The sequence below is a fragment of the Myodes glareolus genome, chromosome 6, assembly GCF_982192425.1.
Source record: "Myodes glareolus chromosome 6, mMyoGla1.1, whole genome shotgun sequence".
NCBI classification, from domain to species: Eukaryota; Metazoa; Chordata; class Mammalia; order Rodentia; family Cricetidae; genus Myodes; species Myodes glareolus.
This window is the reverse complement of record NC_142031.1, coordinates 11,028,988-11,052,862: the sequence shown is the minus strand read 5'-3', so window position 1 is coordinate 11,052,862 and position 23,875 is coordinate 11,028,988. Positions and strand designations below refer to the sequence as shown.

The 23,875-nt window shown below is 41.6% G+C and overlaps 1 protein-coding gene across 1 annotated transcript in view; it reads right to left on the bottom strand.

The window, feature by feature from the left end:
* LOC125401398 (vomeronasal type-2 receptor 116-like) overlaps positions 1 to 2,339 on the bottom strand; it is a 31,239-nt gene extending 28,900 nt beyond the window's left edge. The window contains exons 1-2 of the mRNA XM_087906689.1: positions 2,159 to 2,339; positions 991 to 1,024 (exon numbers count right to left, since the gene is read on the bottom strand). Of these exons, the coding sequence (XP_087762815.1) occupies positions 991 to 1,024; positions 2,159 to 2,339 (215 nt within the window). The remainder of the gene's footprint in view (positions 1 to 990; positions 1,025 to 2,158) is intronic.
* Between the last annotated feature and the right edge of the window lie 21,536 nt (positions 2,340 to 23,875).

Genomic DNA, 23,875 nt, shown 5'->3' with positions numbered 1-23,875 from the left:
GTATATTTTATAAAGTTTTATGTCTCTATGCATCTGTATATATGGACAGTATTAATGTACATTGAAGCCATAAATAATGAATGGATTCTGTGGCTTTGAATGATTTTTTGTTGTATACTAGACTTTCATCAAAGGCATGGGGTTATACCTGCTCCAGATACTGAGTGAAGAAATTAAGCGCATGTACTTCCTCCCCAATATTGTTTACCTATTTTATGTTTACACCCGTATGCCATATATTCACTCTGGGTGTATCTGACCAACATAAATTGTCTTCTGGAAAATATCTTTCCAGATATCTTTCCATTGTTGTAAAAGGAGCAGCGGGCCACTTCCCACTGCCAGGCACCTGGCTAGCTTTACCCAAAATAATTACACAGAAACTGTATTCATTTAAACATTGCCCAGTCCATTTGTTCTAACCTTTTATTGGCTAACTCTTACATGTTGATTCAACCCATTTCTAATAATCTGTATTGCCAGTTGACTGTGGCTTACCAGCATGAATCTAACCAATGTCCTTCTTGGAGATAAAAGTCATGGCGTCTTACAGACTGCCTTCTTCCCAGCATTCTGTTCTGTCTACTTGTCCCACCTAATTTTCTGCCCTATCAAAAGGCCAAGACAGTCTTTTTATTTAATGAACGAAAGTAACACATAGACAGAAGACCCTCCTACACCATCCAATTACAATAACAATGGCATCCTACTGGGATTAGTATGTGCCAGTATTACATGTTTGCAAAATAGAAGACCTTAGCTGTAAAGTGTATGTTAAATATTAATGGAGTTTCATGTAATAATAATGGGTAAGTAGTCAGTTGGAAGAGAATGATACCAATTTCTGTTTTTGTATATGGGAAGAAAAATTGTGGTTTCTTCCTAACTCATTGCATATAATCTAGCCACAAAATATCAAACATACATTATCATTTTGAATAATTCATTAAAGTTAAATACAATCACTTTACCACTTAGAAATTGTACCACTGCAATGTTTTTATGTATGAAAATAGGTATTTATCTATATATTTATAAAATAAAAAATTTAGAATTTTCTTTATTACCACACAGGAAATATAACATTGAAAATTTTGGTAACTTGCAACAGGAATCTGAGATTAGAATTTGTAAAACTCAAACACTCAAACACTAAGTCCTGCAAACTAAGTATTAAGAATCATCTATGATTTGAGACAATAAAGTGACCTAGTGGATTAAAGTTCTGTGTATGAAACCAGCTCTTAACAATTGATAAAATCAAAATATGTATATTTCAAAAGAAGTAAAAGGGGTAGAAATAATTAATAAAGTGACTTACAGAAAAACAAGAGAGGTCAATGCGATATGAGGGTCAGAGAATAAACAACTTAGACTTGGAAAGAAAAGACACATGCCTCTTAAATAATGACAGAGGTGAATCTAGTTGGTACCTCCTCTATTCTTGTTGTCAGATAGTGCCAATTCTCAAGTGGCACAACTGTCACTTAAGCAATTGACAGCAGAAGTGAGCAGTCATCACTATTAGTGACAGCTTCAATTTTCAAAGAACACAAACCTATCATTTACATTCTATACATTCCTTCTTTATGCTAATTTTTCAGTGATGAAATGGACTTTGAAATTAAAGGCCAGTGGTTGTGCAGGTACACATGTGAACTATGAAGGAAGAGGAACTCATAGGAAGTTCAGAGTGGACAGGTCTCCTACTTCCTGTCTTGATGCACCTTTGAAAGTTTTAGTGTGACCACATGCAGAACATCTGAGAGAGTAACTGAAAATGAACTAAAATATGACATTCATTGGAATAGAATGGGGTTTCGTTTGATGAGGCATCACCTGCAACTGTGCTGTGGAAACTGAGAAGAGGCAGGCTATATGTGACATAAACAGTATAGAGTACGTATTCACACAACACCCAGTCTGGAAATTTGGAGGGGGAGTGGGAGAAAAATAGAACATTCTCTGAAAATTTAAAGATAGAAAAATAACATGTAGTCTCTAGAAGAATGTGGTGTTTTTATTTGGGTGCAAGTTGGGAGAAGAGGGCAGAAGATTCAAGGCATTGTTCAGATGTTCATGTCTTGACCCCTCATGGAATATCCATGACGGCATTTACATAGAAAATAAAAAGGCACTTACTCCTCATGCAAACGACCTTCCAAATCCTCCACAGCATGTGTTCTATTCCTTGGGCCAATAAGAAAGGTATAATATCTCAATGTGTCTCCATCAGTCTCTTCATTCTGCTTCATTCTCCAAAAGCACCTGGGATGAATGAAACCGGGCTCCTGAGGTAAAATGTTCTGGAGCAAGAAGAACAAAACCAAAGTAAGCATGTTTGTCTGCTCTAAGCCTGGGCAGTTGAATTATGACCTTCCATGCAGATCAGCACATCCAGTGGGCACCTGGGTATCACCACCTGCTTTTATTTCTGTGGTCGTATGAGAAGCTATTTATGCATTCACGAATCCTTTCTTTGTGTGTGTGCAGATGTTTTCTTATCCATTGGGAAACTTTGACACTCTCTTCCCTGCGGCTCTGCACCTGATTTCCACAGCCCATGTGATAAAATTTGGTTTATAAATAGATACGAGGACAGTTATGCTAGTTTAATGACATCACTCATTTTTGTGGAAATTATACCCCTGGGAAGATGCCAATTAGAGAAAATTTGGTCCCATGACTACTTTATCAATGTGTTTATGCTAACACCTTTAGAAATGATGTCAGTGGACTTCATTAGATAATCCACAGTGACACTTGCACATTGGTTCAGGAGGACTCACGATGTCAGAATTCATGGTTCCTCACTGGGAACTGTTTCACTGAGTCCATGTCAGGGCAAATCAGCTCCATGTTTAGAGCAGTGGAGCACCACACAGCACACAGAGTGCGGCATATTCTACACATGTGACAGGTCCAAAATACCTAACCAAAGCCTGTGCTTCCACTGTCTTGAAAACCATTAATCAGGCCAAACCCAGAAATTTTCTGAATCCTACTGCTCCAAAACCACCCATCTCATCATAGAACCACATTTCATTCCCATGTTGAATGCTAATTTTAAGTATTCAAAAGATTCAGAGAGAAAACCAGACCTCTGTGCCTTATTACTAATACTACACAAGACTCCTCCTCCTAGCCAATCATTATTAATGAGAAGCTGGGTATTAGATTTCCAAACATGATCTCCTTTCCTGGCCCTTCATTCAAGCAGACCAATACTGTGTTTTGACCCATTTCTTCTGGTTTATCTCTGATTTCCTACATTGTTTTACTCATTTTATAATCCAGTAGAGACTGTAAAGAAGCCTTGTTTAGTATCTTAGAAGCAAAGAGAAACTGGGAAGTGATGCTGTGTTTACGTGTAAATTCTTATACCATTTTCCTAGTATTCGACTTAGTTTGCACTTGAAACCTGCACTGTCAGTGTGGGAGTGTTCTGCTGAGTGTGGGCTGGAAAGCATCTTTTAGTGGAAATGTACTACAGAGAAAGTAGGACAAACTTAGGGCAAGCATTTTGCTGTGGGTGATGATATGTCTAATTTAGTATTTGAGATGAGACAAACAGGACTAGTGTTCTCCTCAGATCTCATTGTATATTTCAGAATAATTATGGGCTGGGCATTAGTGGCATGTGCCTTTAATCCCAGCGTTTGGGAGGCAGAGGCAGGCAGATCTCTGAGAGTTCAAGGCCAGCCTGGTCTACAAGAGCTAGTTCCATGACAGGCTCCAAAGCTACAGAAAAACCCTGTCTCTGAAAACCAAAAAAAAAAAAAAATCCGTAGATTTCAGAAATAGGAATGTAGATATAAAAAATATAAAGTTGTAAGTCTAGGAAAATGAGAACAGACTGTCATCAGCTTTTTTGGCAGCTTGAGGATTAACTATTAACAGTGGGTTATTTTGCTTTACAACCCATAGGTCTGTTTACAAGGCCAAAGCATCTCTCTGCAAACTGAGAGCTAGCTTATGGATATGACCTGAATCAACTTTTAGGAAATAGATAAATGACCTCTGGGTTATGCATCATCCCTGCTATGTGAAACTGGCGGCATCAAAGGGGAGAGCACAGGGCTTCAGTAAGCACTGCCTGGAAGTACCAAGGAAGACAATAGGTTAATACAAACATGAGTTTAACTGAAAAACTCTGTCAATGGAGATTTTAATGTAAGGCAATCTGTTTCTGAGTTTTACCTTGATATTGTAAAAATTCCTTTGTTCATACCGAATGCTTTGTGCCTCTACTATAAAAATGAAACCAGCCTTTTGCCACAGGGTCAGAAGCTCGAAACCTGCCTGTGGTCTCAGCTAGTTGATAAGCTTCTGTGCTCAGCAGTGTTTTTCCTTTTATCTTTTTTTTAAGTTTGCTTCTGGTTTATTAGACGTTGGTGGTCTGTCCCCATCTTTGCATGATTCCCCTGGACCCAAGATGGTTAAGGGTGTTTCCCACCATGCCTGGACAATAGTAAGGCTTTAAAAGTATAAAAATAGCTGGGCATTGGTGGCTCATTCCTTTAATTCCTGAACTCTGAGTTCAAACCCAGCCTGGTCTACAGAATGAGTTCCAAAATAGTGAGTGCTACACAGAGAAACTGTGTCTAGCCAGGAGGTGGTGGTGCATGCCTTTAATCCCAGCACTCTGGAGGCAGAGGCAGATGAATCTCTGTGAATTCGAGGCCAGTCTGGTCTACAAGAGGACAGGCTCCAAAAGTCATATAGAAACCCTGTCTTGAGACCCACATTGGAGCACTGAACTTAGCTCCCAAGGTCCAAATGAGGAGCAGAAGGAGGGAGACCATGAGCAAGGAAGTCAGGACCACAAGGGGTGCATCCACCCACTGAGACGGTAGGACTGATCTAATGGGAGCTCACCAAGGCCAGCTGGACTGGGACTGATGGAGCATGTGATCAAATTGGACACACTGAATGTGGCTGACAATGAAGGACAATGGCACTAGGTTTTGATTCTACTGGATGGACTGACTTTGTGGGAGCCTGGTTTTTTGGATGCTCACCTTTATTGACCTGTATGGAGGGTGGAGGACTTTGGACTTCCCACGGGGCAGGGAACCCTGACTGATCTTAGGACTATAGAGGGAGTTGGAGGTGGGGATGGGGAGGGAAAAGGGAGGTGGGGAGGAGGTGGAAATTTTTAATTAATTAAAATAAATAAATAAATAAATAAAAGAAACCCTGTCTCAAAAAAACAAAAGAAAGAAAGAAAGAAAGAAAGAAAGAAAGAAAGAAAGAAAGAAACTGTGTCTGAAAAAACCAATACCTGTGGGTGCACATGCGTGTTTGTGTGCAAAGATGTGCAGCCTGTACCTACCTGGAGATTGATCCTAAATGCTCCTTAAAACTCTATCATCTCTGTCTCCAGAGTCCTGGGATTGAAGGTGTGTACCACTGTTCCCTGGCCTCTAGGGGGTTAGATTTGCTCTCTGATATTCTGGCTAGCTTTATTGATTAAAATACAAATAAAATATCACTACATTCACCTTACAAGCCTAAACAACAATACTTATCTCAAACCCAGATGTCAACATTTGTTTTCATGTTCATCTTTTCTATATTTCACCCTAATGACATCTTAATAGTTTTAATCTAGAGCATATAAAGGAATGTCTCTGTGTCACCTGGGCAGCTATTGTTCTGAAGACAGGCTGAGGATGATGCACTGGGTTCCTTTGAAGTCATGGAGTCACTACATTTGGAACCGATGGGAGGACACTGAAATCAGCAAATCTCTGAAGCCTCCATCACTGTAGATGGCTCCAGTGAAACTCTAAGACCACATGAGTCACAGGTGCCCTAATCAACCACTGCCTTCCAATACCAGAATTTGAGGGATCGTATTTCTTAATTTCCACTTGCTCATCTTCATGGAGGACTATATCACGACTTAAAAACCCAGAGACAGATATTGGGGTTCAAGCTGAAGATCAGAAAACAAAGCAGCCAAGCTAATAGAGAGTTCTTACCTCTACCAAGGCTCAGACAAAAAAAGGGGTGATCCTATCATCAGCATGACTGCAGACTGCAATGCTCCCCACCAAACCTCAGACTGCAATCTTGTCTCCTCCTGCCTCACACACCTCTCTCCATCCAGCCATTTCACTCCTGTCTCCACCTCCCTAGTGCTGGGATCAAAGGCCTGTGACTCCCATGTGCTGGGAACAGCTTCCTGTGAAGCCTGTTTCTCTTTTTGACAGGTTCAATTTCACAATGCCCAGGGTGGCCTTGCGTCCTGGGACTAAAGGTGTGTACCACCACTCCCTGGCCTCTAGTGGCTTAGCTCTGCACTCTGATCTTTAGGCAAGCTTTATATATTAAAATACAAATAAAATATCACTGTAGAGTATAGTCCATGGAACTGATGGCAACAAATGTGCTATCATTAAGAGATGATTGTTAGGGGTGTGGCCAATCCAGGAGCACATTAATGACACATGAGCATCCGTGAGAATTAACTGAGCATTCCTAACATGTAGCCACAACAACCTGAGTGTTGGCTGGGAAATGCTTTCTCTATTCTTGGGTTTAGACAGAAAAGTAATTTTGTGGAAGGTTGGGATGACTCAGTGGGTAAGGGTTTGCCACAGAAGACCAAAGACCTTAGTGTGATCTCCAGAATTCCAGTGGGAGGAGAAATGTGACACTTGAAAGCCAGCCTCTGAGGCCAGGCCTGTTGACAAGAGCCTTTAACCCTAGCACCGTGGAGGCCAGCCTGGTTTACATAGTGAGTTCCAAAAGAAAATCAGCGCCTGACCTTCGCATGATCAGCCCTGGACTCCATGTGGATGAGCAGAGTGGGGATTCACTAAGCTGATCCCTCACTCTGTGGGACTAGAAAAGTGGTCATTTTTGACCCCCCAAAGGGACACAGTCCATCCCTGGCCAATAATCAAGGATGGCAGTAGCCCAAGGTGGCTCTGAGAGCATCCTTTTGTCTCACTGGATGCAAAGTATTAACAATTTGTTTGACTGAGAAATAGAAATAAAATAAAAACACAAGTAGAATTTTGGATTTAGGATGAGTATAGATCTCAGGCTTGATAGAACAGGATTAGGTGTTCAAAGCCAGCAGGGGCAGCATAGGGCAAACGTGGATCACATATGACCCTGCCTTAGGGAGAATGGGAGGAAAAAGCAGGACAGCAGCTTCTGGATGAAGAGCACTAGAAATCTTAGGACATTCAGAGCCCATTTGAGGTGCTGGAGAGATGGCTCAGTGGTTAAGAGCATTGGCTGCTTTTCCAGAGGATCCAGGTTCAATTCCCAGCACCCACATGGCAGCCCACAGCTGTTTGTAGCTCCAGTTCCAGGGAATCTGACACCATCACACACACAAATGTGCACATAAAGTTAAAAAGAAAACAACAAAAAAGCCCACCTTCAAGAGGGCTTCCAGGAGTGCAGCACTGCCCATGGGGGTGGGGCGTGCAGCAGTGGCTGAAGGAGCCTTTACCTCTGCCCACAAACATGGGGAGAGTCCAGTCTGTGTTTCAGAGTGAAGGGTCCTAAGCAGAAAAGTGAGCTTTGTGGCTGACTCTGATGAAGTGGAAGTTCTGTTTTGTTTGTCTGTTCTGTATGTTGGGGGTTGGTTTTTTTGTTTTGTTTGTTTGTTTTGTGTGTGTGTGTGGTTTTTCGAGACAAGGTTTCTTTGTAACTTTGGAACCTGTCCTGGAACTAGCTCTTGTAGACCAGGTTGACCTGGAATTCACAGAGATCCCCTGCCTCTGCCTCCTGAGTGATGAGATTAAAGGCATGTGCCACCACTGCCCAGCACGGGGGGGGGGGGGGGGGGTTCTTTGTTCAGTAATTTATTTAGTTTTGAGAGACAGAGGTTGTTTATATACCCAGGCCAAACTGGAGCTTGTTATATAAACAAGCTGATCTTGAATACTTGGAGATCAACTGTTGTGTCTGTTGCAGCATGGGATTGAAGGTGTTCACTGCCAGGCCCGGTGGAAAAGTCTATCACAAATCAGCACCACACAAGCTGAATCGTGAAATCATCATGTCCTTGGCATCAGAATGTGATGTAATTGGGCTCCAGCAATTCTCCCAATTCAGACTTCTGAGCAGCCCTTCGTGCTCCTGACTAAACTATAATTCCACAAAAATTCAGATCTACACAGTATGACCACATCTAAAAGAAAGAAAGAGGAAACAAAGAACTAAATCATTATTGAGTGTTACAGATTTTCAGTTGTTTTGAACACTTATTATTCATTCAAAGAATCCCCATTTGATTCTCAGAATTCACGTGGCTGCTCAGAACTGTATGTAATTTCAACTCCAGAGACCTGAGATGAAAACACTAATACTCCTAAAACAAAATAAAAATTAAGATTTTTAAAAGGCAAATTAATTGCAAAAACTGCTGTTTTTTATTTTTTTAAATTGTCTAACTTTTTTAAAGTTTTTTTTTTTTATGTATACAATGTTCTGTCTACATGCATGCCTGCGGGCCAGGAGAGGGCGCCAGATCACATTACAGATGGTTGTGTGCCACCATGTGGTTACCAGGAATTGAACTCAGGATCTCAGGAAGAATTGCCATTGCTCTTAACCTCTGAGTCATCTCCCCAGCCCCCTGTTTTGTTGTGTTGTGTTGTGTTTTGTTTTGTTTTTAAGGATGCATTTTAGTTTTAAATTATGTCCGTGTGTATCTGAATGTAAAGGTGTGCACATGAGTGTAGGTGCCAGCAGAGTCCAGATGATGTAAGATCTGCCTAGAGATGGACTTGCAGGTAAGTTGCCAGTGCTCAGCCTCAGTGTTAAGAACTGAACTTGGGTCCTCGTTAAGTGCAGTTAGTGCTTTTAACTCTTGAGGGACCAATCTCTCCAGCTCTAGGATTTTCTTATTTAAAATGTGATACCATTGAAACCATCTGGTCCTGGGCTTTTTTTGGTAGGGAGATTTTTGATAACAGCTTCTAGTTCTTCACGACTAACAGGTCTATTTAGATTGTTCACCTGGTCTTGGTTCAACTTTGGTATATGGTACTTATCTAAAAAAATGTCCATTTCTTTTACATTTTCCAACTTTGTGGCATATAAACTTTCGTAGTAAGATCTAATGATTCTCTGAATTTCCTCCGTGTCTGTGATTATGTCCCCCTTTTCATTTCTGATCCTATTAATTTGCAAGTTCTCTCTCTGCCATTTGATTAGTTTGGATAGGGGTTTGTCAATCTTGTTAATTTTCTCCAAGAACCAGCTTTTTGCTTCATTGATTCTTTGAATTGTTTTCTGTGTTTCTATTTTGTTGATTTCAGCCCTCAGTTTAATTATTTCCAGTCTTCTACTCCTCCTGGGTAAATCAGCTTCTTTTTTTTCTAGAGCTTTCAAGTGTGTTGTTAAGTCTCCAATGTGTGCTTTCTCTGTTTTCTTTAGGTGGGCACTTAGTGCTATGAACTTTCCTCTTAGCACTGCTTTCATTGTGTCCCATAGGTTTGAATACGTTGTGTCTTTGTTTTCATTATATTCAAGGAAGACTTTAATTTCTTTCTTTATTTCTTCCTTGACCCAGGGGTGATTTAGTAGTTGACTGTTCAACTTCCATGAGTTTGTTGGCTTCCTGGGGGTACCATTGTTGTTGAATTCTAATTTTAATCCATGGTGATCTGACAAGACACAGGTGGTCACTAATATTTTTTTGTATCTGTGGAAGTTTGCTTTGTTACCAAGTATGTGGTCAATTTTCGAGAAGGTTCCATGGGCTGCAGAGAAGAAGGTATACTCTTTCCTATTTGGGTGGAGTGTTCTATAGATGTCTGTTAAGTCCATTTGATTCAGTACCTCCAGTAAATCTCTTATTTCTCTGTTAGGTTTCTGTCTGATTGACCTGTCCATTGGTGAGAGAGGAGTGTTGAAGTCTCCTACTATTAGTGTGTGTGGTTTGATGACTGCCTTGAGTTCTAGAAAAGTTTCTTTTACATATGTGGGTGCCTTTATATTAGGGGCATAGATATTCAAGATTGAGACTTCTTCCTGATGAATTGTTCCTGTTATGAGTATGAAATGTCCATCTCCATGTCTTCTGATTGATTTTAGTTTGAAGTCGATTTTGTTAGATATTAGAATGGCCACACCTGCTTGTTTCTTAGGTCCATTTGCTTGGAAAACCTTTTCCCAACCCTTTACTCTGAGTAGGTGTCTGTCTTTGTGGTTGAGGTGTGTTTCTTGTAGACAGCAGAATGTTGGATCCTGTTTTCGTATCTAATCTCTAAGTCTGTGCCTCTTTATAGGTGAGTTGAGACCATTGATATTAAGTGATATTAATGACCAGTGATCGATGACTCCGGTCATTTTTTTGGGTAGTAGCGTGTATGTGTTTTCCTTCTTTGAGTTGTGCTTGTGAAGGGTCGCTAGATGTCTGAGTTAATGTAGGCAGTGTTGGGAATGTTGGATTCCTTGGGTTGTGATTTTCCTTCTAGTATTCTCTGTAAGGCTGGATTAGTAGCTACGTATTGTTTAAATTTGTTTTTATCCTGGAATATTTTGTTTTCTCCATTGATAGTGAACAATAGCTTGGCTGGGTAAAGTAGTCTGGGTTTGCATCCATTGTCTCTTAGTTTCTGCAGTACCTCTATCCAGGACCTTCTGGCTTTCATGGTTTCCATCGAGAAGTCTGGTGTAAGTCTGATAGGTTTACCTTTATAAGTTACTTGACCTTTTTCCTTTGCAGCTCTCAATATCCTTTCTTTAGTCTGAATGCTTTGTGTTTTGATTATTATATGACGAGGGGATGTTTTTTTCTGATCCAGTCTATTCGGTGTTCTGTATGCTTCTTGAACCTTCATAGGAATATCGTTCTTTAGGATGGGAAAGTTTTCTTCTATAATTTTGTTGAGTATATTTTCTGGACCTTTGAAATGCAATTCTTCTCCTTCTTCTACTCCTATTATTCTTAGATTTGGTTTTTTTATTGTGTCCCACAGTTCCTGAATGTTTTGTGATGAGAATTTGTTGGATTTGCTGTTTTCTTTGGACAGAGTGTTTAATTTCTCTATGGTGTCCTCAGAGTCTGAGATTCTTTCTTCTATCTCTTGTATTCTATTGGTTAAGCTTGTTTCTGAAGTCTCTGTTCGTTTACCCAGATTTTCCATAGCCAGCTGGCCCTCGGTTTGTGATTTCTTCATTGACTCCATTTCAGTTTTCAAATCTTGAACTGTTTCTATTACCTGTTTGATTGTTTTTTCTTGGTTTCCCAGAATTTCATTTACGGATTTACTCATTTCTTCAAACTTTTTGGTATATTTCTCTTCCATTTCTTTACTCATTTCCTCAATTTTTTTGTTATACTTATCTTCCATTTCAATGCAGAATTCTACCAGAACTTCCAGGAAGAGCTAATACTTATACTCCTTAATGTATTCCACAATATAGAAAAAGAAAAGTCACTGCCAAACTCCTTTTATGAAGCTGCAGTCACCCTAATACCAAAACCACACAAAGACACAACCAAGAAAGAGAATTACAGGCCAATCTCACTTATGAACATCAATGCGAAAATTCTAAATAAAATACTGGCAAACCGAATCCAAGAACACATTAGAAAAATCATCCATTATGATCAAGTAGGCTTCGTCCCAGAGATGCAGGGCTGGTTCAACATACGCAAATCTATCAATGTAATCCATCATATAAATAAACTGAAAGAAAAAAAATCATATGATCATTTCATTGGATGCTGAAAAAGCGTTTGACAAAATTCAACACCCATTTATGATAAAGGTGTTGGAGAGACTGGGGATACAAGGATCATACCTAAATATAATAAAAGCAATATACAGCAAGCCGACAGCTAACATCAAATTGAATGGAGAGAAACTCAAAGCCTTTCCACTAAAATCAGGAACACGACAAGGCTGTCCACTCTCTCCATACCTCTTCAATATAGTGCTTGAAGTTCTAGCAATAGCAATAAGACAACATAAGGGGATCAAGGGGATTCGAATTGGAAAGGATGAAGTTAAACTTTCGTTATTTGCTGACGATATGATAGTGTACATAAGCGACCCCAAAAACTCTACCAAAGAACTCCTACAGCTGATAAACACCTTTAGTAACGTGGCAGGATACAAGATCAACTCCAAAAAATCAGTGGCACTCCTATACACAAAGGATAAAGAAAAGGAGAGGGAAATCAGAGAAACATCACCTTTCACGATAGCCACAAACACCATAAAATATCTTGGGGTCACTCTAACCAAGGATGTGAAAGACCTATTTGACAAGAACTTTAAGCCTTTGAAAAGAGAAATTGAGGAGGATACCAGAAAATGGAAAGACCTCCCCTGCTCTTGGATTGGGAGAATCAACATAGTAAAAATGGCAATTCTACCAAAAGCAATCTACAGATTCAATGCAATCCCCATCAAAATCCCATCAAACTTCTTCACAGACCTTGAGAGAACATTATTCAAGTTTATATGGAAAAACAAAAAACCCAGGATAGCCAAAACAATCTTATACAATAAAAGAACTTCTGGAGGCATTACCATCCCTGACTTCAAACTCTATTATAGAGCTACAGTATTGAAAACAGCTTGGTATTGGCATAAGAACAGAGAAGTCGACCTATGGAATCGAATAGAAGACCCAGATATTAACCCACAAACTTATGAACACCTAATTTTCGACAAGGGAGCTAAAGGTATACAATGGAAGAAGGAAAGCATCTTTAACAAATGGTGCTGGCATAACTGGATGTCAATCTGTAAAAAAATGAAAGTAGATCCATATCTATCACCATGCACAAAAATCAAGTCCAAATGGATTAAAGACATCAACATTAATCCGTCCACTTTGAACCTGATAGAAGAGAAAGTGGGAAGTAGTCTACAAGATTTAGGCACAGGAGCCCTCTTCCTAAGTAGGACCCCAGCAGCACAGACAATAAGAGAAACAATGAATAAATGGGATCTACTGAAACTGGGAAGCTTCTGTAAAGCAAAGGACACTGTCAGTAGGACAAAAAGGCTGCCTTCTGACTGGGAGAAGATCTTCACCCACCCCTCATCAGACAAAGGTCTGATCTCCAGAATATACAAAGAACTCAAGAAACTAGACACTAAAACTCTAATTAACCCAATTAAAAAATGGGGTACTGATCTGAACAGAGAATTCACAACAGATGAACTTCGAATGGCCAGAAGACACTTAAGGTCATGCTCAACCTCCTTAGCGATCAGGGAAATGCAAATCAAAACCACTTTGAGATACCATCTTACACCTGTCAGAATAGCTAAAGTTAAAAACACCAATGATAGCCTATGCTGGAGAGGATGTGGAATGAGGGGAACACTCATCCATTGTTGGTGGGAATGCAAACTTGTGCAGCCACTTTGGAAATCAGTGTGGCGGTTTCTCAGGAAACTGGGAGTCAACCTCCCTCAGGACCCAGCAATTCCTCTCTTGGGAATATACCCTAGAGATTCCCAAACATACTACAAAAGTGTTTGTTCAACTATGTTCATAGCAGCACTATTTGTAATAGCCAGAACCTGGAAACAGCCTAGGTGCCCCTCAATAGAAGAATGGTTAAAAAAGGTGTGGAACATATACACATTAGAGTTTTACTCAGCGGTAAAAAATAATGACATCTTGAATTTTGCATGCAAAAGGATGGACATAGAAAACGCTTTACTGAGTGAGGTAAGCCAGACCCAAAAAGAGGAACACGGTATGTATTCACTCATAAGTGGATTCTAACCATAATTTAAGGTCTTTGAGCCTATTATTCGTGATCCTAGAGAAGCTAAATAAGAAGACGAACCTGATGAAGATTATTTAGCTATCCGCCAGGAGGTAGGAAATAGTCAAGAGTCCCAGGTAACCTTGGGTGCATGGTGGGGGGTGGGAGGGGTGTTGGAAGGGGAGAGGGTTAGAGAGAAGGGAGTAGGGGAGGAATGGAGAAAGCTCGGTTGACCGAGATGGGGGGAAGGGAGGAAGGATGAATGTGGGATCAGGGAAGAATATATTTCAACTAAGGGAGTCATTTTAGAGTTTACAGGAAACTTGATTATATATGGGATCCCAGGTCCAAGGAGAGATCCCCAGATTGTTCTCTGGACAGAGGAGGGGGTGCCTGAACCGGCCTTGGCCCGTGACCATAGTGATGAATATTTTGCTTATCACCATAGATCCTTCATCTGGCGTTGGATGGCGATACAGATGGAGGCCCGCGTTGGAGCACCGAACTGAGCCCCCCAAGATCCAAATGAGGAGCAGAAGGAGGAAGAAAATGACGAAGGACTGCGAGGGATACTATCACCCACTGATACAAGGGGTCGGATCTAATGAGAGTTTACCAAGGCCAGATGGACCGTGACTGAACGAGCATGTGATCCAACCAGATTCTCTGAATGTGGCTGGCCTGCAGTCTTTCTGAGAAGCCATTGACAATGACACTGGGACTGGTTTCTCTGCATATACTGGATTTTTGGGATCCAGTCTGTTTGGATGCTCACCTTCCTGGACCTGGAGGAAGGGGGGAGGAACTTGGACTTCCCACAGGGCAGGAGACCCTGACTGCCCTTGGGGACAAAGAGGGAGGAGGAGAGGGAGGGGGGGTGTGGGAGGGCGTTGGGAGGAGGGGCGTAAATGGAAACTTTTTATAATTTAATAAAATTACTTTCAAAAAAAATAAATAAAATGTGATACCATCAAATTAAAAATACTTGGAAAAAATGTAATAATAACAGGTTCATTTGATTTTGCCAGGTGTCTATCCTTGAATAAAATAAAATGGCGCTTGGTTGCAGTAGCCAATGCCTGTAACATCAGCATTGGGAAGCTAAAAGCAGGAGGATCCGGATTCCGAGGCCAGCTTCAACTGCATAAGGATTTGGAAGACAGCCTGAATACATGGAATCTGGTCTAACAACGCAAACCAAACAATAATTTAAGACTATGTGTGGCTCCCTTGTTGGACTACTTGCCTAATATGCAGGAAGCACTGGGTCTGGTGTGCAGCAGAAAGCACTGTGTAATGAACTGGGGTGGGGGTGAAATCCCAGCACCCAGCCCTAAGCAGCAGGATCCAAAGTTGAAGGTATTGAGGGCAACACATTGAGCTTGAGATCATCCTAGGAAACAGCAGGCACATGCTCAGATCAGAAAATGGGGAGCTCTGGAGAGAGGGCTGCCTGGTTAAGAGCATTGGATGCTCTTGCAGACTACCCAGGCTGAACGCCAGCCCCCACATGGTAATGACAATCATCTGCAATTCCACTCAGCTCCAAAGGTACCTGACACTGGGTTCTAGGCTCTTCTGGCTCTGCACCCATGGGGTGCTCAATCATAGATGGGGGCAAACACCTAAGCACATATGATGAAACTAAATATTTTAAAAATTAAGGACTTTGCATTTTTTTAGTGTAATACATCTTTTTTTACTTAGTTTTTTAATTTCCGTTTTTTTGAGGCTTATTATTTTTTCATGATATTTATTGAGCTCTATATTTTTCTCTGCTCCCCTCCCTGCCTCTCCCCTCTCCCCTTCAACCCTCCCCGAGGTCCCCATACTCCCAGTTTGCTCGACTATGCATTTTTAACACAAACATGGGGCTTCACAATGGATGAAGTGCTGGCTTTGTGTGGAAATCAGTGTCCATTTAACCTCCCATAGTCCCCTCCTTGCTCTATTTCAAATGCATGGCCTTTTTATTAATTGCTGTTACATGCATATATGCAAAAGTTTATACATGTTTATTCTGAAGTATAACCTCCTCTTCCATTATTTTACTCATAGGTATGTTTTCAGGACTGACTGTTTTGTATTAAGGTTGGTGTGTTCTTGCCTAGGGTAGGCTAACTCTCCATTCTCAGTATTTCTTGGGACTTTGTGTAGGGTTGAGGCCCTCCAGTTATTCCTATGGTGACTTTGGCTTGTCTATCATTCTTGCCCAGCTCATCTTTAGGCAGCCATGTTCATGAGACTTTAATGGTGTAACTTCTGACATTTGGAGGAGACATAGTCTCAAAGATAGTTTCCTGACCCTCTGGGTCTCACAGTCTTTCCACCCCATCTTCAGCAATTCTTCCTGAGCCTTGGGTGCTGGAGTGCATTTTATATTTATCAACTAGGTCTCAACTAAACAACGGTGCATTTTAAATAATTAGAAATACATTATAAAAGGATGTCTAGTGCTCACAGCATGTCCTTATGTCTCTTAGTGGACTCTGTCAGTGTTGATGAGGCATACTTTTATCAAATGTCAAATAATATATCAGGAGCCCTTTAGCCCAAAAAAGGTAGAGCACTTGGGAAGCAGAGGCAGGTGAATCTCTATGCATTTGAGACCAGCTTGGTCTATGAAGAAATCAAAGCCATTCAGAGTTATTACACAGAGACCTTGTCTCAAATATAAAAAAAAAGCTAGGCAGTGTTGGTGCATGCCTTTAATTCGAGTACAGACACAAGTGACAAACACAAGTGGGTCTTTGTTACTTCGAGTCCAGCCTAGTCCACAGAGCAAGTTCCAGGACAGGCTTCAAAGCTACAGAGAAGCTTGGCTGTGGTGGCACACGCCTTTAATCCCTGCACTTGAGAGGCAGAGGCAGGTGGTTCTCTGTGAGTGAGTTCAAGGCCAGCCTGGTCTACTAGAGCTAGTTCCAGGACAGGCTCCAATGCTACAGAGAAACCCTGTCTCAAAAATAATATCAAAAAAAAATAGCAAGACAAACAACAACAACAACAAAAAGAGTCCTTTGTAATGGGATTGTCCCTGAAGAGTCCCTACCCTGGGAGTCTCCATATCTCTCAGTTTGAGAGTGTATGGTTTTGTTTTGTTTGTTTTGCTTTAGTTTTTTGTTGTTTTTCTTCTAGACAAGAAACTAGCTCTTGTAGACCAGGCTGTCCTCAAATTCACAGAGATCAGCCTACCTCTGCTTCCCTAGTGCTAGGATTAAAAGCATGTGCCACTACTGTCCAGCTGAGAATGTATGTTTTGAAGTGTCTTCCACTGTTGGACCATAGAGTCAAATCACTGAGGAAGAGTCACGCCAAAAGACCATCTCTCAAACCACAGCTGATGTAAAAGCATGAGAATTTTATTAATTCTGTCAGGACAGGGTCTTTCAGCGTTAGAGGGGTCAGAAAGATCCCCAAATAGCTGGTACAGGCTAATTTTAAAGGAAAAAGCCACAGAAGCAAGGGGGGTGTCTGGGGGTTGTTCTTTGACTATTATGATTGGCTTATTCAAAAGAGCTATTACCAATAATTGGCTGGAGAGCAGTTGCCAAGTAAGAGGAAACATCTGAGGGTCACTTTGACCCCTTTCCCAGGGGCTGAGTCAAATCAAGTCTCCGGGAGGCCTCCCACCTGGTACGTAAATCAGGAACTGAGTCAACATCTTAAAGGTTATCTTGCCCCAATTTCTGGAGAATATACGTGCATGTGTAGTGGTTAAGTCCTTGGTTCCCAGGGGAGGAGAGTAAGCACTGTGGCACTGAGGCTGGGAGGGTTCAGAATTGTCAGAAATCGCTTCAGAATTGTCTTAAAGTCTTATAGAGGCACACTCAGAACAATGTGGAGAACACATGAACAAAAGTCAGCCAGCTGAAGAATAGGTAGGAGAATTGTTGAAAGTCCCAAACAAAATTATCTACAAAGAGTCCATCACAGACATAAATTATAAGCCAAGTACATAAATAAGCAAATAATAAATGAATTTTGAACAGCAAATGAACTCAGTGTTGTGAAGTGAATTCATGCATGGATTTCTGCTTCAGCCTCCCAGCATTTGGACATCCTGTCAGAAAACTTGGTTCTTTGCTTTTTGAAATAGTCTGGTTTGATAGTTCATGTTGTTCTCAAACCTGCAGAAATGCACGGGCCTGAACCTCTTGAGTGTGGAAATCAAAACTTTAAATGTATTTTAAAATTCCACTAGCTTTTGGAGACAGGATAGCAATATTGAATATATTGGCCCAGAGATCATATGTAACCCAGGATGACCTTCAACTGTACTTCTGCTTTCACTTCTCAATTGTGATATGGAATAACATGTGTTTATGCTTCTGGTTATGGCACACACCTTTAATCCCAGAAGTGGGAGGCAGAGGGAGGTGGATCTCTGTCAGTGTGAGGGTAGCCTGGATTACAGTACTAGTTCCAGGATAGCTGAGGCTATACAAAGAAAGCCTCTCTTAAAAAAGAAAAAAAGAAAGAAGGAAAAAGAAAAGAAAAGAAAAGAAAAATGAAAATAGGTGCTCATGTAAGAATTTTAGAACTTTTATTTGGGATGGAATCTCATTAGGTCATGAAGTCTCTGTAACTCAGGTTGACTTGGACCTGCAAATCTGCCTCTTTGCACCACACAAGAGGTGGGATGCAGGCCACAGGCCTGTTTCTTTGTATCTGAAAGTAGTATATGTGAGAGGTGATCTCATGTACACCATACTGGCCTTGAATGTTTGATCTTTTCGATTACAACTCCTCACTGTTGGGATTCTAGGTGTTTTTCAGGTTAGTGCAGGGTTGGGAATAGAACCCAGAACATGTTGCATTCTGGGCAAGAATCCGAAGTAACTGAGCTACATGTTAAGATTATCTACATGTTAAGAGATGGCCCAGCACATAAGACACCACACTGACTGCTCTTCTGGACATCCTGGGATCCATTCCCAGCACCTACGTCACAGATTACAGACATGTAAAGTCCTCTGCTGGCCTGGCACTGCATGTAAATAGTGCACATACATACATGCAGTCCCAAAAACCATACACACAAAATCAGCAATATTTTGAAAAATTTAAATAAAATTCTTTCAAGAGGAAAGATGGTATTTTTGGTTCATTAGTCTTGATTTAGTTAGGGCTTTCTGTTTGTTATATTTTTGAGACAGGACTTCTCTGTGTCGTTCTGGCTGTCAGGAAACTCACTCTTAGAACACACTGCCCTTGAACTCACAGAGATCTGTCTGTCTTTGCCACCAGAATGCTGGGATTAAAGGTGTGTGTAACCACCACCCAGTGGTTTAGCTGGGTTTTAATAGCCAATGAGTGATATACTATAATTAGGTTTTATCTAAGTGTAGGTTCTTCAGTATTTTAAGAGCCTTGAGGCAAGATCTTACCCAGGCCTGACTGCTCTTGTACTTCAGGTCTTCTAGCTCTGTCCTGGCTTCTCTGCTATGTTGCTTTCAGTTATGGAATCATTGTTATTTGATGTGATATAATGCCAGAAATTGTAGCTCATGGGTTATACTTTTGTGCTTAAATTGAAAAAAAATGTTTGTTTTGTTTTGATCTCTAAGGCAGTAGCATTGGATGTCATAGAAATCTCAATGTAAACCAGATTGGTCTGCCTCTGCCTCTCAAGTATTGAGATAAAAGGCCTGTGCCACCACAACCCTGATAATGGATGTAATTTTTAACAGTATCTTAAAAACAAGCCTGGGGATGGTTTTCTTAAGAAGGGACACAAGACAGTGATTCTTCGGGCAGTGCCTGTTGAGGTGCAGTTGCTTCAGTCTGGTCAGTTTGACAAGTTCACTCTCAAACTTACATAAAAAGAAGCCAGGTAGGCTGCTTGCACAATGCTGGAATCTTAGCACTAGAGATGTGAGGGAAACCAAATTCCTGCTCTAGGATGGCCTGGGTACACGAAGTGACTTTGTCTCTATGTAAAATAAAAGGAAATGATTGAGTTGAATGCAGCTCAGAGCTAGAACATTTGTCTAACACAGGCCAGGACCTGGATCAAACCCCAGTACCAGACAACCTCAGTCAAAATCAAAGGGACTCATCAATCCGTACCATTCCTGCTTATTTTTGTTTTTATAACCTCTGCTACTGCCCTGGCCTCAAACTCAAAGTGTAGACTAGACTGCATGAAATTCCTCCTGCATCTGCCTCTAAAGTAATGAAATATTAGGTTCTTGCCAACCACACTGACATCATGCAGTATTTGAAAGGCAAATGTTTGAATGACACCACGCTGAGCAATGACGTCACACCAGATTGGCTAGTGTCCAATCTAGGATCTTAGGGTGAGTTGAGTCCAGCCTGGACTACATAGCTGCCTCTGGCTACATAATGAACAAAACAAAACAAGATGGTAAACAGACCTGAAACCCCTCTACTATCCCCCCAAACATATTCCCACGGTACAGTCTATGCCAAAGAAGTATAATATAGGCTTCGTAAACCAGGCTAAAAAGAGCTAAATCTTTGAAAATTAAAGGCAATGACCCCATTTCACAGATTCTCCTCAGTCCCTGCCAGGCAGGATCAGTCTTTTGAAATCAAAATATTGGTATAGTGGGCATGTAACATCTCCATTGTCTCTGAAAGGTGGTTAGGATCCTTTCTGCCGAGAGAGAGAGAGAGAGAGAGAGAGAGAGAGAGAGAGAGAGAGAGAGAGAGAGAGAGAGATTCACGTCTTTAATCCAAGCACTCAGGAGGCAGAGGCAGGTGGACCTGCCTGGTCTACAAGAGCTAGTTCCAGGACAGACTCCAACGCTACAGAGAAACCCTGTCTCGACAAACCAAAATCAAACACATAAAAGAAAAAAAAATGCCTGGGCATGGGTGGTGTACATCTTTAATTCCAGCACTAGGGAGGCAGACGCACGTGGATCTTTGTGAGTTCGAGGCCAGCCTGGTCTACAAGTGCTAGTTCCAAGACAGGCTCCAAAGCTACAGAGAAACCCTGTCTCAAAAAAAAACTCGGGAGGCTGGTGAGTCTCTGTGAGGTCCAGACCAGCCAGGGCTGTTTACACACAGAAACCATGCCATAAAATTGATTGATAGATAAATGATAGATAGATAGATAGATAGATAGATAGATAGATAGATAGATGACAGATAAAATGACTTTCTTTTCTATTATTTTGAATTTGAGGTGGGGAATATTTGAATTCCATGTATATAAATGAAGCTTAGTGCAGTCTTCGGAGTCAGCACTTTTCTCTTCTTCCATCAGGTGGGTGTTGCAGATCCAACTCAGGTCTTCAGCCTTGGCTCTAAGGCCCTCGTTTACTTGGTGGACCTTTACTCACCTCACCAACCCTACACTGTCCCAGGGATTGGATTTATGGTCTCACAGGTGGGGCAAATGCTCTACCATTGAGCCACAATCCCAGAAACCCTTTCTGTTTAAATTTTAGACAGGGTCTCATTAAGTTCCCTGAGATGGCATTTTAGGTTTATATCCTGACTCAGTCTCCAGAGTATCTGTGATCACAGACTTGCACTAACAGATGCAGCTCTTCTTTTTATGGGGTACCGGCATGCAAAATCTCTGTTCTGCCACTGCTTCACCCCAGCCTCTTAGTGTATCTATCTTTATAAATTCATCTCTGTTTTATTTATTTCACATACCAATCAGTTTCCCCTTCCTCTTCTCCTTCCATTCCCTCCACACACATCCCTCCTATCACTCACCCAATCCAATCATCCTCTGTCCCCATTTAGATGGGGTAAAGCCATCCATGGGAATTAACAAAGCATGGCATATCAGGTTGAGGCAGGACTAAGCTCTGTCTCCCGTCCCCCACTCCCCATCAAGAATGAACAAGGCATCCCGCCATAGGGAATAGGTTCTAAAGAGCCAGTTCATGCATCAGGGACAGGACCTGGTTCCACTGCAAGAAGCTCCATAAAGACCAAGCTACACAACTGTCATCCAGATGCAGAAGGCCTAGGTCGGTCCATGCCCCCCAGATCTCCATCCACAGTCTGTGAGTTCCCATAAATTCAGGTCAGACGTCTCTGCGAGTTTTCCCATCAAGATCTTGATACCCAACACACACACCGCCACACACACAATTATTCATAATCTTTCCACCCTTTCTTAAACTGGATTTCTGTACGTCAGCCCAGGGAGCACAGTTAATGTATCTATTTTTTTAATTTTTTTCATTTATTGAGACAAGGTTTCTCTGTTGCATTGGAGACTGGAACTTGTTTTGTAGCACTGGCTGGCCTCAGACTCACAGGGATCTACCTGCCTCTGCCTCCCAAGAGCTGGGATTAAAGGCATATGCCACCAAAGCCTGACTTTTTTTTATTTTAGTTCTATTTTACGTGCATTGGTATTTCGCCTGCATGTATGACTGTGTGAAGTTGTCAGATCTTAGAGTTAGAGACAGTTGTGAGCTGCCATGTGGGTGCTAGGAATTGAACCTAGGTCCTCTAGAAGAGCAGTTAGTTTTCCTAACTACTGACATAACTCTCCAGCCCCTAAAGTATATATATTTTTTTAATTTTATTGTTTGTTTGTTTTTCATGACAGCGTTTCTCTGTTGCTTTGGAGCCTGAACCTTGGTCTGTAGCCCATGCTGGCCTTGAACTCAGATCCACCTGCTTCTGCCTTCCAAGTACTGGGATTATAGGCATGTGACTTTGCATGGCGCACGCGCCACCATAGGTTTTTTGAGACAATGTTTCTCTAGCTTTGGAGCCTGTCCTGGAACTAGCTCTTGTAGACCAGGCTGGCCTCAAACTCACAGATATTCATTCACCTCCCGAGTGCTGAGATTAAAGGCTGGTGCCACCACCGTCCAGTGATATTCAATTCTTAAGCTGGACTTTGGTAATGGGCCCCAGGAGGAAGAGGTGGCTAAACAAAGGAATAGACCTTGAGGATTAGTTTCAGGAGTGAAATCTAAGGGTTTTTAGAAGGCAGAGGTAATCAGGGAGAAGAACAATGCCTGCCAGAGCCAGATGCTGAAGTGGGCTAGTGTTCCTTTACTAAAGTTTGTTTCTTTATTTTTTGCTTTTTTTCTTCAGAGGCAGACCGTCTTGGAATCTAGGCCTTGGGACCTTATAAGTTGCTCTTGTTAATGACCCTTAACTCCTAATATTTCTGCCTATATGTAATGATCACGTTCTAAAGCAGTCTGGGATACCTGACCCTGGGAAAGGCAATTACAGCAGAATTAAACCAAATAAGACACAGCAGGGCCCTAGTTGAGGGAGCCTAGCATGGCAAAGCCCAGAAGTCTGAGGAGCTACAAATAGTGACCTGCATTCAGGTAAACTGGATCCGTGATGTGGGCTCTGGAAGGGAGTTTAAGAAAAGTCATAAAGAGCAGGTCAGTAGTGGGAGAGGCCCTTATTCCAGCACTCGGGAGGCAGAGGCAGGTGGATCTCTGTGAGTTTGAGGCTAGCCCAGTCAAAAAAGCAAGTTTTAGGACACAAAACAAAGCCAGCACCAATATACACAGAAACCCTGTCTTGAAAAAAAGAGAAAAAAGGATAGTCAGAATGAAGCAAAGTCAGGGAGTTTATTAAAATTAGGGGAGTATTCTCTTATGACATTGATTGATTGATTTTATATGCATGAGGGCTTCGCCTGCATGAAGGTGTTTAAACTTTGGGGCACATGGCAACCTGGCCACACATAATGGGGCCTAGGTCATGTGGGGCCCAGTGAAGCCTGGCCGCTCACAGGGCTCAGGCCTCGCAGTTGCCACAGCAGGCAAGACAGGGTTCCAGTAAAAGTCATAAGCTAACCCCACCCAGAAAGAGACAACATCTAAACAAAAGTTCCTGACAATCCAACCATTAGATAAGATGAGATTAGACCACTAGATGTGCCCGAGCCCAGGACTCACCCTATTCTCCTTTTGCCAAGACCCCAAGACAAATGTCTGCCAATCAGGGTCCTGAACCCTAAAAACTCTGTCACCTCAATCTCTACAATGATAAAAAAAAAAACCCTACCTGACTGGGCTTGGCACCCTCTGCTCTCAACCACTGAATCAGACAGATGGAGAGTCCAAGCTTCAGCTTGAATAAAGAAAGGTTCCTTGCTTTGACATTCAGGACTCAGTCTCCTAGTTAGTTTTTAGGGGACTCTGTGATCTTGGCATAACATAAACCATGTGTGTACCAGGTGCCTCC